This window comes from Sus scrofa, chromosome 14 (assembly GCF_054392235.1).
Source record: "Sus scrofa isolate SSC_HxYL_T2T_F1_AM1 chromosome 14, Sscrofa_HxYL_maternal_Yorkshire_Landrace_v2.0, whole genome shotgun sequence".
In the NCBI taxonomy this organism is placed as follows: domain Eukaryota; kingdom Metazoa; phylum Chordata; class Mammalia; order Artiodactyla; family Suidae; genus Sus; species Sus scrofa.
In genome coordinates, this window is record NC_139396.1 from 32556383 (window position 1) to 32575883 (window position 19501).

Below are 19501 nucleotides of genomic sequence, written 5' to 3' on the forward strand. Positions count from 1 at the left end.
GTCCCAAATAAAATCTCATAGTTCCGCTGCCCCGTTGAATGTTAATCTTTCGCATTAAAAATGCGCCACTCCTCTGGCTCCATTTAAAGCAGAATGGCATCAGAAATAATGAGGGCGTGATGGAGAGGGATGTTGTGCTGGGGAAGAAAACATAGAAAGGAATGCAGGCTTCAGCTTCCAACCACCCCAGTGACCTGGTGGTCCCTTGGCAGACCTGCTGGCCTGGAGGCAACAGAAATGTGTTTTCAGTGACGAACAGAACATCCATTTGGGGAACCAGAAGACCTCCCTGGCTCCTTGATTCCTGGGCTTTAAACAAGTACTGTCCCCATCTGCTTGGGACCTCGACAAGCTAGGTAGGCTCCACAAGCAAGGGACCCTGCAGCCCCACACCAAGGCCGCACACTTGGTTTGACACTACGTTCCAAGTCTTAAAACTCCTAATAGTTTTTGAACAAGGGATGTTTTCATTTTGCAGGGAACCTGGCAAACTATGCTGCTGGTCCTCTTTGTAAGGGAGCCCACTGGTCTCCATCAGCTCCCACATTCCTTCTGCTGGCAGAAGGAAGTTTGCCAAGGGACTCTCTTTGGCAGGGGGTTTTGATGTGACAGAAGGATGGGAGCTGTCACACAACCCCCTACCCCGCCCTACCCGGGCAGGGAGGGCACCAACCCAGAAGCCCCTCATACATAGCTATTTCTTGGGGAAGAAGCAGAGCCATGCACTCTGACTCCCAGAATGTTTAAGAAAGGTCTGGGGGCTGGAGGATGGTGGGGGCTGGCCCACAGGGGATGGGTGGGCAGGGCAGGTGTAGGCAGCCTGGTTTGCTGGCTGATTGAAAATTAGTAAGATAAAGGGCTAGAAGCAGAGCTGTACAGCCAGGGGCTGAGTTTTCTTGCTCACAAATTTCGAGATACAGCTTAAAGACCTGTCCCTGGTTGCCCAACGTCCATGGGCAACTAGGACCCTACCCTTTTCAGGAAGGAATGCACCTTTCCTAGGCCTGTGAAAGGTGGGGGAGGGGCACGGGGGGGGGGGAGATCTGAGCTGGGTGCACAGAATTCTAACCACTGTCTCAGCTCTGCCCAAGGCTCTGGGTGACCTTGGGTTGGACCAGAGACTTTAACCCCCATCCCTCACCTGTGGTCCTCAGGTCTCAATTTCTTCCTTCTGGACAATGAGGAATCTGGACTGTATCATCTCTAAGGTCCCCTTCAACCTCATCTGAGGCAATGCCAAATGTGGGAAGATATTCAACCCAGAAAGAAAGAAAAAAAAAATCCGTTAGGAATTTGGAACAGTATTTCTCCCCCAAGGCTTCACTTTATCTTCCTTAAAAAGTCTAATCATCAATAACAGCTACATTGTCTATGGAAACTGTGTCCTCCTTAGCATCATATCAATGCCTTCTGGCATAAGAAGCCAGAAGAATTCTTTTTGAGCAAGCTCCTTGTAACTTTTCTGTTCTGTGGCTCCCCCAACATCCAGCACAGGAGGCATAAATCTGTAACAATTACATTTTTAAAAATCAGACTTTGGAGGACAAGACAAGGAGATGGGCCTTAGTCAGCTGAAGTTGGAGAAGGGAGGAGAGGAAGAAGGAATTGGGAGAAAATAATATAATATGATTCATAGCCATGACTGCGGTCCTCTGGGGATGATTACTTGAATGCTCTAGCTCGCTGCTAAGCACACAAGTCTCAGAAGATTAAACTGTACAGAAAAGAGTGTCCCATAAATGCATCACTGGATTTTAAATAGTCTAAGTAGATCACAGAGGCCCATTGGTACCGCCCTCACCCAATACTTGATTCTTAACACCCCCACCACTGCCACATTCCCACAAGGTGGTCATCCCGCCTTTTTATGAATGCCCCCCCGAGAACTGGGAGCTCACTACCTCCACACAAGCACTAGTCTATTAAGCCTGTCTATAGAGTTGGCTGTCTGTAGTTTGTTGAGTCAAAGGCTGGCTCCTGCAAGCCCCACTCTGCCCTCTGGAACCACACAGAGACAACCCAATCAATTTCTCCACTGCTAGCCCTTCAGCTATTTGAAGGCAGCTAGTCACTTCTCCCGGTGGTCCCCAGGCTTGCCACTACCTGCTCTGTCATTGTTTGCAAGATTCTTCTCCAGCCCTTTGGCCTTCTGGACCTTGCTTCTCTTGAACCCTGGGCCAATAACAGGAAGGACTGACCATTGAGCCGAGCGAGACCACCTGCTGCCTTGCCCAAACACTCGTGATTAGCTTTATTTAGCTGCTGAGTCACTTGGCTGATTCATATAGAATTCATCATCTTGTTGGCAGAAGCTGCTGTTTAATCATTTTTCTCCCATCAAGGACTTAGGCAGTTGGGTTTGGGGTTTTCAGCTTGAGGTTTTTCTTAGAGTGGGGGCCGGGGGGGGAGGGGCAAGGGGGAAAGTAAAGAGCCTTTCAGGTACCTATTCATCTCTTTATGCTTTGCCCACCAGCGGCCCCCTGCTATGCAATGTCTTTGCCACCACCACCATGGTCCAGCTCTGCTCCCACATGGCAGCTTAACCACCACCGATAGAGGTGGAAAAAGCTAGAAATGGACAGGAGCGGTAAGTACCCTGTGGCCTGTAATTAAAAATCACTCTCCAGGCTCTAATTATTGGGTGTATTCAGTCAGTTACAGGCTCATGAAAAAATTATGGATAATAAAATCATCTGTGATAAAATTAGCTTACAGCTGATGCAGAGGCATCTTGACTTTTCAGGGCTTCCCTTGACTGCAGAAACATTCACTCCATCGGCTGTATTTCCCTTATCTTCCCAAGTAAGATCTCTTTGGGAAAAGCTGTGAGGCTAGCCTCTTCTGAGTTGCTTATCATGGACCTATAAGTAGACAAATATTACTTTAATTATCTTCTCTGTAACTCATGCTAATGATTGGCTATGTGGTTTATGCAGTCATCTCTCAATATCCACTGGGATTGGTTGTAGGAACAACCAATCCACTGGGAGTAGTTCCAGGAACCCCCATGATCCAAAATCCAAGGATGCTCAAGTCCCTTAAAGAAAATGGCATAAGAGTTCCCTGGTGGCCTAGTGGTTAACAGTTGAGCATTGTCACTGCTGCGGCTTAGGTTCAATCCCTGACCTAGGAACTTCTGCATGCCTTGGATGTGGCATTAAAAAAAAAAAGAAAGAAAATGGCATGTAACCTGCTCATATCTACATACTTTAAATCATCTCTGGATTGCTTAAATATGTAATACACTGTAAATTATATGTAAATACAATGTAAATGCTTATGTAAGTAGCTTCTAGGCCCCCAGTAAATTCAAGCTTTCCTCTTGGAAAGTTTCTGGAATTTTTTAAAAAATATTTTTGATCCATGGCTATTTAAATCCACGGATTTAGAATCTGCAGATACTGAGTGCCGACTGCATCTCACTCTGGAGTTGATCCACTCTAACCTTTAGCTCCATTCTTAGACTAATAGACATCTTTTAAATTGGCCCCCAGAACTACCTCAGGTCAAATTTGCTTTTTCCACAACCACCTGGAATTCAAAGAATAATTATTTTAGATAGGGGTTCTCGATGGAACCGTACAATGGAATTACCTGGGAGCTTTCAAAATTACCTATGCCTGAATCCCAGCTCCGGAAGTCATGATTGAAGGGGTCTGGGTGCAGCCTGAGACATCACGAGAGTTTCTTAAACCCTCCAAGTAATATTTTTTTGTCTTTTTTTTTAGGGCCGCACCTGCAGCATATGGAGGTTCCCAGGCTCAGGGTCTAATCGGAACTGTAGCTGCCGGCCTACGCCACAGCCACAGCAATGCCAGATCCAAGCCGAGTCTGCAACCTACACCACAGCTCATGGCAATGCCAGAGCCTTAACCCACTGAGCGAGGCCAGGGATCGAACCTGTGTCCTCGTGGATGCTAGTCGGATTCGTTAACCACTGCACCATGACGGGAACTCCAGTCCAAGTAATTTTAATGCATAGCTAATGCCGAGGACCATTGCTTTCCAGTTTATGAATTCCTGGCTTACACTTTGCTCCATCTGATCCTTTCTGCATCTCTATGTCCTCGCTAGAGTATGTGTTATTACTCACTTTAGAGAAGAAAAAACTGAGGGTCAGAGGAATCTTAGCAGGTTTTTGCTTACACTAAGCTGAAATCTACCTTCTTATAACTTCTCCATCCTCTGCTAGATGGTCCTTCAAATATGTGAAAAAAACTATTCTATCTCAACTTAAATGTACTTCCTCCTCATAGAATGAGGTCACCAGATTCTCACTCTGCTTGTCCCTGCCACTAGGGTGCTCCATCTTGTCATTGTCCCTCTAAGTGTGGCTTGAGGAACAAACAGAAGTCTTGAGCTTTGGCTGGTCAGGTGAGGGGGCAGCAGACACCACATGTGATTTGATGTAAAGTTCCCTGCACTCCCAAGGTACTCTCGGTTTCCTTTTAAATTACATCTTAACAAACCATGCTCCTCAAATTGACTTACACTGACCCCTGGGGCAGGCTATTGTGTGCCTGCTGTACACAAAGACACAGAGACAAGAGGGGTCTAGTTTCACTCAAAGGTTTAGAGAGAAAAGTTAATATTAGTAAGTAGTCAATCTTCCCTCTCTCTCTTTCTTTCTTTTCTCAGTTTCTCTTTAGCTTGTTTGTTTGTTTTGGATACACTCACGGCATACATAAGTTTCCTGGGACAGGGACTGAACCCATGCCACAGGATGGAACCTGAGCCACAGCTGCAACCTGGAGCCACTTCAATGACAACGCAGGGTCCTTAACCTGCTGAGCCACAGGGGAACTCCTTTTCAGTTCCTCTTTAAATCTCATGCTTTGAGAGTAATGTGTGTCTATTTATATATATTTATATTTAGAATGTGTGCATATATATAATATATACATGCATAATATACATTAGATATATAAATGTATAAGGGATTTTTCTTTTTTCTTTTCTCTTTAAAATAAATATAAGATCAGATTATACATATGGCTTTGTGACATGCTCTTTTGCACTTAAAAGAAAATGTTATGGCTAGCCCGCCAAGTCAATGCATAGATAGATCTTTGCGATACTGCATATTTTATTCAGCCATTCTCCTATTTACTTTTTCTGTTGCTATAAGCTGTACCAAAGCTTATAATATGTTTGTGTTTTTATTGGTATAAGAGAATCTCAAACTGGGATTGTAGGGCAAAAGAGACTCTGTTGTCATAATGTTAATATATAGTGGCTGATGATTTTCCCAAAAGGTAGCGCAACTCCCACTGTCTCTAAGAAAATCCATTTCCCATGTGATCATCAATCAGGTTGGACGGTTTTTGTCCTTTTGAATTTTTGTCACTCTGGTAGGTGAAAATAATATTTTCCTACCTTTATCTCTCTGTTTATTGTTTTCAACTGTTCATTTTATTTTTTATTTATTTATTTTTGTCTTTTGTCTTTTGTCTTTTTAGGGCCATACCCACGGCATATGGATGTTCCCAGGCTAGGGGTCTAATCGGAGCTGTAGCCACCGGCCTACACCACCACCACAGCAATGCCAGATCCCAGCTGCATCTGCAAACTACACCACAGCTCATGGCAATGCCGGATCCTCAACCCACTGAGTGAAGCCAGGGATCAAACCCAAAACCTCATGGTTCCTAGTTGGATTCATTTCTGCTGTGCCATGATGGGAACTCCTCAACTGTTCATTTTAAAATAAAGTCTCCTTTTCTGTGACTTGCTTATTCATAGGGCTTGCCATTCTATTGGATTATTCACCTTTTTTTTTTAACAATTGAAGTATAGTTGATTTACAGTGCATCCTTTTTCCCTATCAATGTATCAGAGCTCTTTATACAAATGAAGTACTCCTATGTGTATGCAAATATTTTTGCCAACCCATTGCATGTCTTTTACTTTTGATTATAGAGGCTCCTAAAATTTTTTATGAAGTGAAATTTGTTTGACTTTTCCTTTATAGTTTCTAGGTCTCCTGTCTTGCTTAAGAATGTCTTTCTCTCACTAAAATATAGACCGTTATAAGTACTGTTATCATGGGAGTTCCCGTCATGGCTCAGTGGGTAACAAACCCAACTAGCATCCATGAGGACCCGGGTTCGATCCCTGGCCTCGCCCAGTGGGTTAAGGATCCGGTGTTGCCATGAGCTTCGGTGTAGGTCTCAGACACAGCTCAGATCTTGAGTTGCTGTGGCTGTGGTGTAAGCCTGCGTCTATAGCTCCAATTCATTGCCTAGCCTGGGAACCTCCATATGCTGCAGGTACAGCCCTAAAAAGACAAAAAAAAAAAAAAAATATATATATATATATATATATATATATATATAGTTATCACTATGCTCTACACCTGAAGCTAATATAATAGTGTAAATCAACTACACTTCAATGAAAAATTAAAATTAAAAAATCATTAGATAGATGTCTGTTATATATTACGTGCCTAAATATTGCATGGTATAGATAAGATGTAGTTAGATATAGACAGATAGGTGTTAGGTAGATAGCTAGATAAGAAATAAAGCCTTATCCTCAGTGGAATGGTAATGATGTGAAAGGAAAAGCAAAAATGTAACAACAATGGAAATATTAAAAGCTACAGAGTAATATTAGGAGTGAAGCCTTCAGCAGAATTTTTTCAAAAGATACAAAAATTTTTTTAACCTGGACTTAAGTGTATCTAACACATCACAAAAGACCATTGTGAGAGCAAGTAAAAGACACTGCAAAGAAATATTAAATCATGAATAAACTCAGAACAAAAGTGACGTTAATTGTAGCTGATAGCCCAGTGACTAATCAGTATTTATTTGGGAAAAGATCTCAGGGGCTGCCAGCTTTCATTTGGTTGTAAAGAGAGAGCAATGCTGGGTAACACTGTGAGAAAAACAACAATAAAGGAAATATGTTGAAAAAAATAAAATATAGTTGGCAGTTCTAATTTTCTTATAGCTTTCTATTGCTATAATTTTTATATTCAGGTATTTAATCCAAATGGAAAGTGAGTGTGTGGGGGGTATATGTGTGCCGTGCGTGGCATATGGTATGTGTGTGTGGTGTGTGCGAGTGTGTGTATGTGTGTGATGCGTGGTGTGTGTGTGTGTGTGTCTTGCATGTGTGGTGTGTGTGTGTGTATGTGTGTTGGGGGTATGTGTGTGGTGCGTGGTGTGTGTGTGTGTCTTGTATATATGGTGTGTGGTGTGTGTGTGTGTGTATGTGTGTTGGGGGTATGTGCGTGGTGCGTGGTGTGTGTGTGTGTGTGTGTGTGTGTGTGTGTGTGTGTGTGTGGTGCACTTGTGGAGGGGGGAGGTGAGGCAGAGATCTAACTTGCTCTTCCAGATGTATAGCCAATTATGTCAACATGATTTATCAAATAAACCCTTCTATTCATACTGAGTTGAAATACCAGTTTGTCATCTATGAAGTTTCTCAAATACACTTGGATCTGTTTTAGAATGTTCTAGTTTATTTTCTGATTTTTTTTTTGTTCATGTGTAATATATAATTTTTATTACATAATTTAAAACAAGATTTAACGTTGAGAACGTAATCTCCCTCACTCTTTCTATACAAATATTCTTGGCTTTTCTTTAACATTAATTCTTTTGTATAAACTTTAATTTTGTCCACTTGCCAAAAAAAGGTATCATAATTATAACTATATGTAGAATTATACATTAAACATATATAATCATTTTAGAAGAATTCGTATTTTTATATTTTCTTCCTATTTAGAAGCATAATATGTCTAGAAGTCATTTCAACTACTACTTATACTTCTAAATGAATCTCTCTTTATTAAAGTAATATATGCATATAATTTAAAAATATCAAATAGTACACAAGTACTGATGCATTGTCCTCTGCCACATTCCTCACCATTCCTCCAGCCTGCCACCATCCCACCCCCAGTGCAGGAAAAGTATTATTTTCTTATTAAGACAAATATTGTTTCTTTGTGCTATGGCACACAACTCGTATCATTTTTTAAATCAAAGGAAAGACTTCAAAGATATTTCTGCTATTTCTGTCTAATATTATGGCAGTGGAAAAGTTCAAGAAAGCCTGACTAAGCATAGTGCTAAAATTGATCAGATTATAGTTCAAATGTTTCCTCTCGCTCATTCAGCTTTGTGCTCCCATTCTCTAAGAAAGACGTGGCCCAGCATGCAGTAGATGCCTAATAAATTCTTGTTAAATTACCTGAATTAATTTTTCAACTAGCACCATCTAAGATTTTATTTATGTTTTTAGCTGTGACCTACGCAATGCCATATCCTTAATCCACTGAACGAGGCCAGGGATCAAATCTGAGTCCTCATGGATACTAATTGGGTTCATTACCGCTGAGACACAATGGGAACTCCTCACCCTATTTTTCATTTGTATCAAAACTGTAATATCCCTGAGGCCAGGGAACATATCCCCAATACTAGCACGGTTCCTGGCTCCATAGTCAAACTATATTTAAGAAATAAATGAGAGTTCCCGTCATGGCGCAGTGGTTAATGAATCCGACTAGGAACCATGAGGTTGCGGGTTCGGTCCCTACCCTTGCTCAGTGGGTTGAGGATCTGGCATTTCTGTGAGCTGTGGTGTGGGCCAACAGCTGCGGCTCCGATTCAACCCCTATCCTGGGAGCTTCCATATGCCACAGGTGTGACCCTAAAAAGACAAAAAGAAAAAAAATCTAACCTCAGTGAAAAGATTAGATTAAGGATATGACCTTCCTGGTAAAGTCAAGTCAAGGTAGCTAACTGCCTTTTGAGAGACAGAGAGATGCACAGGGGAGGGGAAACAGAGAAATAAAGCCAATTTGGAAACTCTGTCTAAGAAAAAACTCTGGGTGGGGGTCACTGGCCCATGACACTGACTAGAAGCAAATAGATGAGACTATGCTCAAATTTTGAGGGATTTTCATGGCAAACCAACCAACCCCCACATGCCCAGACCTTTATCTTTCATCTTGACTGCTGGGGCTGAAAAACAACCTTGCTCCAGAAAGCGATGGGCTGTGAGATCCGAGCAGCCCCCAGGACAGGCTCACCTCCCACCTCTCCCCCCTCCCCAGCATCCACTTCAGTTGGGTCTCAAGAGGGTGGTAGGCAGAAAAGACTTTCTTGGGTATAATGGATAAGGGTGCTCTTCCAGAGCTGAATGAGAGCCAAAGCAAAGAACTTCCCCCACCCCAGGCTTAGGGGCGTTTAGAGCACCTGTGGGGTCTAAAAATTTCCACAGACCCATAGGTGCTCTGTGTATTTCAATCTTCCTTTTTCTGCATAGATATTTTTATTGTGATTATCTGATCCAGGCATCTCCATTTGAGACTGGAGCCAGTTCTAGACCAGACGGAAAGACTGAATCACAGGAGGAATGTGAAATTTGAGCTTGTTGGTGGGTAAGACTTTGAGGTACCTCCCTGGGGAAGAATGAACAGTGTCTTTATGTGCAAAAGAAGGGAGCAAACAGGGAGTTCCCACTGTGGTACGGCAGAAATGAATCTGACTAGTATCTGTGAGGATGCGGGTTTGATCCCTGGCCTCGCTCAGTAGATCAGGGATCTGGCATTGCTGTCAGTTGTGGCGTAGGTCACTGACACAGCTCAGGTCCTACATTGCTGTAGCTGTGGCTGTAGCTTTGTCTGTGGCTATGGCTGTGGCCAGCAGCTATAGCTCTGATTGGACCCCTTGCCTGGGAACTTTCATGTGCCAAGGGTGCGGCCCTAAAAAGCAAAAAAAAAAAAAAAAAAAAAAAAGGAAGGGAGCAAACAGGTTTTTGGTGACCAAGATGGTGGCCTGTCCGGAGGAAGCCTGTGTGCTTTGATCTATGCCTCTCCCTCTGACTAAGGCACATAGCTAACTCTATTTTCAAGTCCTCTCGCTATGAGGGGCTCTGGCCAATGGAATATGGGTAGAAGTGCTGTATTCTAGCCCAGCCCTTAAAATTCTCTTATGCATGATCCTCCATTCTCTCTTACATTTTGCAGTAAACTTAAAGCCATATGTTGAAGACATTAGTAATACAAGATGGAAGGTCCTTGGGTCCCTGAGTCACCAGCTAAAAAAGAACTGTCCAGCCCACACTAGACTGTAATGTGAATCAGAAATAAATTTTGGTCCTGGAACTCCCCTCGTGGCTCAGTGGTTAACGAATCCCATTAGGAACCATGAGGTTGTGGGTTTGATCCCTGGCCTTGCTCAGTGGGTTAAGGATCCTGTGTTGCCGTGAGCTGTGGTGTAGGTCAAAGACGCAGCCTGGATCCCGTGTTGCTGTGGCTGTGGTGTAGGCCGGCGGCTACAGCTCCGATTCGACCCCTAGCCTGGGAACCTCCATATGCCATGGGAGCGGCCCAAGAAATGGCAAAAACGACTAAATAAATAAATAAATAAATAAATAAATAAATAAATTTTTGTCCTATGAAGAGAGTGGATTGTTGCCATAGAGGTGAATGTTACTGACACTAACTAATATAAGGATAAGGAATATCTATACTCAGAAAATATACACCAAATAGGAAAGCCTATTCATGAAAAAGAACTTAAGTTTAGAAGGTGAAATGGAAGTAAGCATAATAAGATAAACTAGGGAAAAAGAGAAATTCAAGAAGGAGCCGCCAATGGTTTGTGACACTTAATTTTATGTGTCAGCCTGACCAGGCTATGGCACCCAGATATCTGGTCAAACATTATTCTAGGTGCTTCCGGATGTGAAAATGTACTTTAAATGAGATTAACATTTAACAGCAGATTACCCTCCACCAGGCAGTGGGCCTTGTCTAATCAGTTGAAGACTTGAAGGGCAAAAAGAGCTGACCTTTCCCACAAAAGAGGGAATTCCACCAGCATACTGCCTTTGGACTTGAACTACAACATAAAGTCTTCTCTGGGTCTCCAGCATGCCAGCTATTGGTTCTATTTCTCTGGAGGGCTCTGACAAATACAGTGTTAACAGCTACAAAATGGTTGAAGAGGACAGATTTTTGAAAAGGCTATTGTATTTGGCAACTAGGAGGAAGGGCGTGACTTCAGTGAACTCTGAGGGCTGAAACTGCATTTGAAGAAGGAAAAGTAGAACTAATGTCCGGATACTGGAGAGGAGCATGAGTGCAGGAGGAAAGGCTCAAGGGCACTGGTGGGGGAATTGAGTTTTAAGAGAAAAAGAAAATCTTGCCTGAGTAGAAAACAGAAAGGAAAGTCTGGGGCACTCTGAGGCTTTATTCCGAGCATGTCAACGCTGCTCAAGAACTGAGGCAGAACCACCCAAGTGCCCATCAACAGATGATTGGTTCATGAAAATGTGATATATACATCCACATGTGAATATGACTCAGCCATAAAAAGAAGGAAATATTGCCATTTGCAGCAACATGGATGGACTTATGATATTACTTAGTGAAGTAAGACAAAGGCGAGTATTACAGGATGTCATATGTGCAATCTAAAAAATAATACAAATGAATCTATATTCAGAACAGGAACAGGAGTTCCCGTCATGGCTCAGTGGTTAACGAATTTGACTAGGAACCATGAGGTTGTGGGTTTGATCCCAGGCCTTGCTCAGTGGGTTAAGGATCCGGCGTTGCCCTGAGCTGTGGTGTAGGTCGCAGACTCGGCTCAGATCCCACATTGCTGTGGCTGTGGCTGTGGCTGGCAGCTACAGCTCCTATTAGACCCCTAGCATGGTAACCTCCATATGCCGCAGGAGCAGCCCTAGAAAAGGCAAAAAGACCAAAAAAAAAACCCAAAAAACAGGAACAGACTCATAGACATAGAATACAAACTTACAGTTACCAAAGGGGAAAGGGAGCAGGGAGGATAAATTCGGTGTATGGGACTAACAGATACATGCTACCGTATATAAAACAGATAAGCAACAAGGATTTACTGTATAGTTCAGGAAACTATATTCAATATTTTGTAATACCTATAATGAAAAATAATCTGAAAATATATACATCGCTGAAACATTCTGCTGTATACCTGAAAAATAACACAATATTATAAATCAACTACAATTTTAAAAAAGGACTAAAGAAGTGGGACTTGCTACCTTCATTAATACATAGAAAGTCCTGGAGTTCCCATTGTGGTGCAGCGGAAACAAATCTGACTAGGAACGATGAGGCTTTCTGGTTTGATCCCTAGCCTCGATCAGTGGGTTAAGGATCCAGCGTTGCCGTGAGCTGTGGTGTAGGCTGGTTGCTTTAGCTCCGACTGGACCCCTAGACTGGGAACCTCCATATGCTATAGGTGAGGCCCTAAAAAGCAAAGAAAAAAAAAAAAAAAAGCGAAAACACAAAAACCCACATAGAAAGTCCCGTCACTAGTGATACCATTTTTTTCCCTCTAAATGACCCGCTCTTCAGCAAATTCCTTTGACTTTCAACATAAGTATGGCTTATGTGCCACAAACAGCTGTACAAGTACCCACCCCAGCTCAAGTTAAAAACAGTACCAAGCAATTCTCCTTACCCCGTCCCATTCCGCCCACCCTGTCTGGTGCTGTCTGTGCCTCTGTGCTCAAGTCCCAGCTGAGACACATCCTAGGAGTTCCAAAATCTGGTCTCTCTGGGGCAGTCATCCCAGTTGACCCTGGTTTCACCCCTCTGGCTATTGGTAGAAATTGCCTGAAATTGCAGCTGAAAGCTTTCACCCAGAGGCTGGTGTAATCTCTAGGAAATCCGGTCTCCTCCCCTCTTGATCTGTGATCTCTGATATTAACGTGCAGTCATCCTTTGCCCTCCTCTTTCTGCCTTCTTCTCTGCCTGAACTACTCTGGTGCTTTGGCCAACTGGTCCCCAACTCTTTCCTGCTGCTCCCCAGTGTCAGACCCCCTGTCCCCAGAGTCCTTCTGGAGCTGGAATTCATTCTCTGAAACTCTTCAGGGCTTGGTCCAGCTTTGCTTACCCAGGGCCTATCCACAGCTGGACACCAGTATATTTCATCCCTCTGCTGACTCATCTGCATTATCAAGCAACATCCCAGGATACATACATCCCCTAATTCCAAGGGGGTGAGGGAGGGGAAGAGGGCATGCCTGCACACAGGTTTAGGGCCTTTTTTCACTAGACGTCTTGGATCTAGCCAACTAAAGAAAGCATGGAGAAAATCAAGGGTCATTTACCTGCCTTTCTTTTGACAAAAATTTGAGTAGCTTCTATGAGAGGCAGGGTGGTATATCACGACTAAGCACACAAGCACTGGATTTAGCCTCCCTGGGTTCAAATCCTGAGATCTCCACTTAAGTACAATAGCTACCCTCTGCAAAAATGAGAACTATAACAGTGCTTATCTCAGTAGGCTGCTATGAGGATTAAATAAATTAATATACAAGTAACCACCTAGGTGAAGGGTCCTTGGAGGTGGATAGCTCCCTGGTGTTTACAAAGCAGCTCCGCAGTCTGGGAGACTGAGGCTCACCCGACAGACTTGCAACCCAGATTCAAGGCCCCAGGAGTACATTGTGACTACCACTGGGTAGGCAAAATGCTTTCTGAACCTCAGTCTCTTCATCTGTAAAATGGGCAGCATGGTTCACCACTCCCTCCCCCCAAGTTGTGGTGAGGTTCTGCTGAGGTCCTGGAGAGAATGCGTTTCGTGAACTGAAACTTGCCACTGGGACGTGCAGGACATTATAGAGATAGACGTGCATTCCCCATTCTGACATCGATTTGTGAATGGGGGGCTCTCCTTGGCCCCTTCTCAGCTCCCAGGCTTAGGAGGAAGTTTCTCTGCATCTTTGGCCTCACCTACTTTACTCCAAGAATCCAGTTGGGGGTGGGCATGGAGGTGTGGGGATGAGGGAAAGGGGCTGACCCAGCAACCAACAGCAGCTGAGCCGGGTGGTCCCAGCTCTGATCCATCTCTGCCTGCGCCACAGGGGTCATCGTGCCTCAGTAGCTTACTTGTTATACTGCTATCTTTCCCCACACCATGCAACCTCAGGGAGACCTGGACGGGGTGGAATGTTCCTCACACTTCCAGAGTTTGGAGACCAGTCTAGCCCAGGGCCCAGTGCTCCCTAAGTGTCTGTCCCATGACTGAAGGTGGCAGGTGAGGCTCCCAGAGGAGGGCCTCAGAAAGAGTCACACGTCCCTGCTTGAGGCCCATTTTCCTCAGATGTCAGTTTATATCAGAGTCCCCCTCCCTCCCCCCACCCCCCAGCACAAAATCACTGAAGTTGGGAGCCCTCAGGAATTTTCTTTTGCAAAAAAACTTAGATTTGGAGACATAGAGCGGCCCCCGAAAGTCCCTCGCCCAGAGTGGCTGAGCTGGAGTGAACAAAGGTCCAGGTCTGCCCTGGACCTAGGGGCTTCCCGGGATGCGGGACTTTAGTGCCAAAATAGGGACGATCTCAAGCAAACGGGGGAGGAGGCGGGGAGCGGTAGGGGCTGAGCATCCTAACTCTTCCTGTCCCTCCATCCCTTAGATGAATGAAGAAAAGGTCCAGAGCCCCCAGCCACCAGGCGGCCCCCACAGCGCGAGCCATTGCTCTAGAAGAGGCTTCCCTGCGTACCCCCGCCCCCCAGCGCAGCGAGGGCGGGCGGGGAGGTCGGCTGATCGGGTTCGGACCCTGCTCGGCGCTGGGGATTCCGGGGGGCCGGGCGGGGCGCCGGGACCCAAGGCGACACAAAGAGGCCCAACCGCGGCAGTTTTGAAAAGAGCAAGGAAGTTGATCTGGGACGGGGCCCAAGGAGTGACGAGGAGGGAGGGCGCGAGGGCGGGCGGGCGGCGGGAGGGCGGGCGCGCGGGGCCGGGGGCGGCCGCAGCCCTCGGCGGCCTCCAAGGGAAGCGAGGCGGCGGGATGGGCGGCGGGGCGCGGCGCCCCGAGCCTGCGACCCCGCGGACCCTCCCCTCGGCGCGCCGCCTCCGCAGCCGGGGCTCCGGCGTGACTCCCAGCCCGAGCCCCACTCCCGCGGGCGGCGCGTAGGGCGGCAATCGGTGCCCTCTCGGGACCCACCGACTCCAGCACGGGTCGCACCGCCGCCGAGCTGCCTTCGGTGGGGCCCTCCCGAGGCCTCGGAGCGGGGACCATGAAAGGTAAGAGCGCGCGCGCGGGAATTCCGAGGTAAGTCCCGAGGGACCCCCCACCCTGCCCGGGCGAGATGGACACCTCTCTCTCTGCGGGCGGGCTGAGAACAGGAGGCCTTCTCGGGGGAGGATTTCAGGGGAATCTCTCGGCCTTTCGTCTCCTCCGGAAAAAGGTATTGGGAGAACGAGAAGGAGCCCTGAAGCAGGAGGCCGGGGGGAGAGAGGGAGGCTGGAGAATGTTCTCACCGGTCATTACTCTCCCCCAAAGCCTTGAAAATTTCAGAGAGGCTTCTGATCCCTTCAACCAGTCAGCAAAGAAAGGTAGATCCTGCCAGCCCAGCCTTCTAGTGGTGTCACCCTTCTTCATCTGACACATCTCAGAGGCTGCTGTGGCCTCTACCTAGCCTTTTGCCCAGCGCCAGGCCTGAACCTGCTGTGTCCTGCTGAGTTCCTTAGAGCAGGCCCTGCCCTTCCCAACCTCTGAACTCTGGCTGACCGCCCTCTGACCTCTTGGGGGGTCAGTAAGGGGAAGACCAGTGGTCCAGGCCTGAGCTCTCCCTGGGCTAGTTGGCATCACCACAGTGGTCCTTGCAGCCAGTTCTTGGGATGGAAGCAAGAACCCAATGTGGTCCCAGGTGCTTGTCCCTGGGTCTGGCTTTCTTGAAGCTGGGGAGAGAATACCTCGGTCTTCAGGCTCATTCTCAGGCTAAGGGAGAAGCAGGCTTTGGAGTCACACCCTGGCACAGGGAACGTTGAGGTTTTGATGCTCTCTTACATGCTTTTCAATAATCCTTCCATAACACAGAGGCAGACACTTGTGCTCCTAGCCCCTCTTCCACTCACTGAATGTGGAAACTGCAAAGACCCTTTCGGGTACATACAGAGGGCTTTCAGCTATATTCTTGGTAGTTTTGTAGAAGCAGCTTTGTTGGCAGAGAAGGGCTTGAGAGTTCCTACGAAGAAAGGGTCCAGATCGATCACAGCCTCCACATTGTACACTTGAGAAAACTGAGGCCCAAGAGGTAGGATCTGTCTCTTGTGTGTTTCACCTGTGCAGTCTCTGGGGGCCCACGCTTGGAGGGCCCCATGCTTGGAGGGCCCCACACTAGGTTCAGTGCTGTGCTTTGATAATTGCGCATGAATAATAATTGCAATTGATAATAATTTTTTAGTGAGGGAGCCTGGCACGTTGATGTTGCACTGGGCTTTGCACATTGTGTTGCTGGGTCTCTGGACGAGAGAAGGGACTTGCTTAAGATGCACAGCTAGTCAGTGGGTCTAGCCCAGGGCTCCTGACTTCCAGGCCACTGTGCTTGCTATTACATACATCCTTCTTCCTCCCCGCTGACCTCTGGTCTCTCTGAATGTCTCCCAATGGTCTCACCATGTCTTGAGCTATGCCGCAAGCAAGTTATAATCAGCCCCAGGGAGTTCCCTTGAGAGCAGAGAGGAGGCTCACTCACCAAGCTCCTGCTCTCAGCTACCACCTCTGTGGGGCTGCGTTGTGCCTAGTCAGTGACCCCAGGACAGGTCATTTCCAGACACCTCTGGAAAGATCTGAGATCACCTGTCACCACAGGCTCAGGGCCCACACTGTTGTGGCCCCAGGTGATGATGGTGAGATGCTGTTGCACAGGCTCAGCGTGGTTTGACTCCACCAACATTCCAGGGAAAGACTTTAGAAGAAAATAGATTGAGGGAAAGACTGGTGGGCGGAGATCCTCTGAAACGGAGGATCTCCCAAGGAGGGAGTCGGAACGGCCCCCGCCTTTCCGGTGAGGCAGTTCTATTCCTCTGAGTGGAGCAGAGAGCTGGGGCTGCACGTGGTGTAGACAAGGGCCAGCTGAAGTGCTTCCCGGTCCTGGGGAGCCTGTGAGCCCAGGGCCTGCCCCCTCACTCCTTTTCTCCGCAGACAGCAGCCTCACCACCACGTGGGGCCAAATTCCAGTCTGCTGAGGCCCTAGGGGCAGCTCTTGTGTATTTTTCCCCCAGTTTCAGGAAACCTTCCACGACCTCCTGGAACCTCCCAGGACCCAGGCTGCAGAGCTGTGGGGAAGGTGGCTTGATTCCCAGAGCAGGGTCTTCCCTCCTCTACCCCCAGAGGCAGGAGGAGCCACCGCTTCTACCTGAGATGAAAAAGCCCAGGCCATCTGTAAATATTGGGCCTTGGGCATCTGTGGAGTGTGAAGAATCAGGATTTTTTGGGTTTTTTTCACTCGCATGGAAAAAGCAAAGTGCCCAGAAGCGTGGGCAGCCCCTTCCAGGGCAGCCCTTCCCTGGGGGGAAGCTGGCTTCCCTCTCTCCTCCCAGGGCCCCACCAATCTGAGAATTGCATCTGCTGGCAAAGATTTCCTGTTCCCACTCAGAGCAAAACACAGTGATGTTATGTTCAGGGGGTGTAGCGGGGGCGGGGGGGTGGTGGTGGTACTTAAACGAGAAAACAGGTCTGCTGAGGAGCACCGCCGCCCGGCCCGGCTCCAGGGCCTGCGCTGCCAGCCAAGCTCTTTCCGCCCTGCCGCCTCTCAGGCAGCCGCACCCGGCCCCAGAGCCAGCCCCTCTCACACCTGAGGGGCGCCCAGCTGCCCCCAGCCCCTTGGAGCTGCCCTCGGGCTTGGCTGGGCTATGAGCAACTCCCTGTGGAACTGTTCCCACATCTCCGCTGAGAAGGTCCTGTCCCAGCCACGTGAGGCCCCATCAAAGCAGCCTGGGTCAGGGTGAAGATGACTGACTTGAGAGTCAAGGACGTGGGTTCTAGTCCTGGCCCCGCATGAGGCTCCAGGCAGCGCTTCCCTCTCCGGGCCTCGTTCCCCTCCAGGGGGTCCCTGAGGCTCATCATGCTTTGATGACTCAGCCCAGGGGGCCCCAGGCCGCCTAAGGGCTACTTGAGGAGCAGAAGTGACTTGCTAGAGCTGGTTGGAAGCAGGCCCACCCCCTGGGTCACTGTGCCCCTGGGAGACTTGTTCTCAGCGGCCAGGGGTGGGCAGAGCCACACCTACTGTTCCCTAAGCCTGTGGGGACCAGCCCCTCCCTGCGGGATCAGAGCAGTGCCCACACCCCTCAGACAAAGGGCAGGTGGGAGAAGAGGGGGTCTTGGAAAACCAGTGTGACCCCAGGAAAATCTACCTCCTGCAGCTTAGCGGGGGAGGGGTGGGGATTATATCCGCTCGTGAACCTGCAGACTAAGTCCCTTTTGGAAGCCTGACCTCTGTCCCCAGACTTCCAGCCATTGGAGGGGCCTGTGACTGAAGGGAGCTGATGTGGCAAAGGTACAAAAAGCCAATAAATGGCCTGATGTGTGTGGGGTGGGTGGGGGGGTGCCCTGGAGGCTCTGGTGTCCAGACAGACAGACAGACAGACAGACAGATGGACATGCATACACACACACCCTGGTCACCCTGCCATCCATTTGAGGTGATTTTAATAACTGAAGACTCTCATCCCAAAACCGCTTCAGGCAAGCAGGAAAAAGAATTCTGCTTCTCAATAGATGTTGGGGGATAGTTTGGCAGTTTTGGTGAAGAATAGGCAGTGGTGCTGGCTGTTAGAGCTGGAAGTTGCAGCCACGTGATGGACCACGCCATTCCTATATACACTGTCTATGTTCTGATTGTGTTGAATTTAGCAAGTGTGTGTATGTGCATGTGTGTTGTGAGCACTGAAGCCCAAGCTTGGGCCCAGCCTTGTCACAGACCTGCTTTATCACTTTATGCCTGTGATGAAGTCATCGGTATTCCTTGGCCCCCAGTCTCCTCATCTGCAAGTAAACTGCATGTTCTTTGAAGTTCTTTCCAGCTCTGACATTCTACTCTACTGTTTTTCCTTCTGTCAGGGTATATAGTTATCATTTATTTATTTTTTAAAGGGTCTTATTTATTCTACAATTGAGTGTGTTTCTTTCTACTGACAGATAGGATGGGAATGAAGAGTCATGAGCAGTCTCAAATTTAGGAAAATATATGTCTATACTGTTGTCTTCCTGGTTTTGTTTGTTTGTTTCTCTTTTTTGGCCGCCCCACAGCATATGGATTTCCCGGGCCAGGGATCAGATCGGAGCTGCAATTGCGACCTAAGCCACAGCTGTGGCAACACAGGATCCTTGACCCACTATGCCAGGCTGGGGCTTGAACCTGTGTCCTGGTACTGTGGAGATGCCACTGATCCTGTTACACCGTGGCAGCAGCTCTCTGTTTTTTGTTGTTGTTATTGTTGTAGTTGATTTACAGTGTTGTGCTAATTTCTGTTGTACAGCAAAGTGACTTAGTTATACACATATATACCTTCTTTTTTGTTTTTTATTTTATTTATTTATTTTTTGTCTTTTTTGGGCCACACCCATGGCATATGGAGGTTCCCAGGCTAGGGGTTGAAGCAGAACTACAGCTGCTGGCCTACACCACAGCCACAGAAACGTGGGGTCCGAACCACATCTTTGACCAACACCACAGCTCACGGCAATGCTGGAGCCT

General features: G+C 47.3%; 1 protein-coding gene and 1 long non-coding RNA gene across 4 annotated transcripts in view; one reads left to right on the forward strand and one right to left on the reverse strand.

The window, feature by feature from the left end:
- Window positions 1-1141: 1141 nt before the first annotated feature.
- On the reverse strand, window positions 1142-15461 carry LOC106508065 (uncharacterized). Its single transcript, XR_002338818.2, has 3 exons — window positions 15282-15461; window positions 2714-2861; window positions 1142-1225 (listed from the first exon to the last, which is right to left on the reverse strand). It is a non-coding gene; the product is annotated as an uncharacterized LOC106508065 (long non-coding RNA).
- SCARA3 (scavenger receptor class A member 3) overlaps window positions 14750-19501 on the forward strand; it is a 35792-nt gene continuing 31040 nt past the window's right edge. For all 3 annotated transcript variants that reach the window (XR_014828420.1, XR_014828421.1, XM_003359041.5), the window contains exon 1: window positions 14750-15044. Coding sequence is in view for 1 of the 3 variants with exons in the window: in XM_003359041.5 (XP_003359089.2) it covers window positions 15038-15044 (7 nt within the window). In the remaining 2 variants the exon portion in view is untranslated. The remainder of the gene's footprint in view (window positions 15045-19501) is intronic.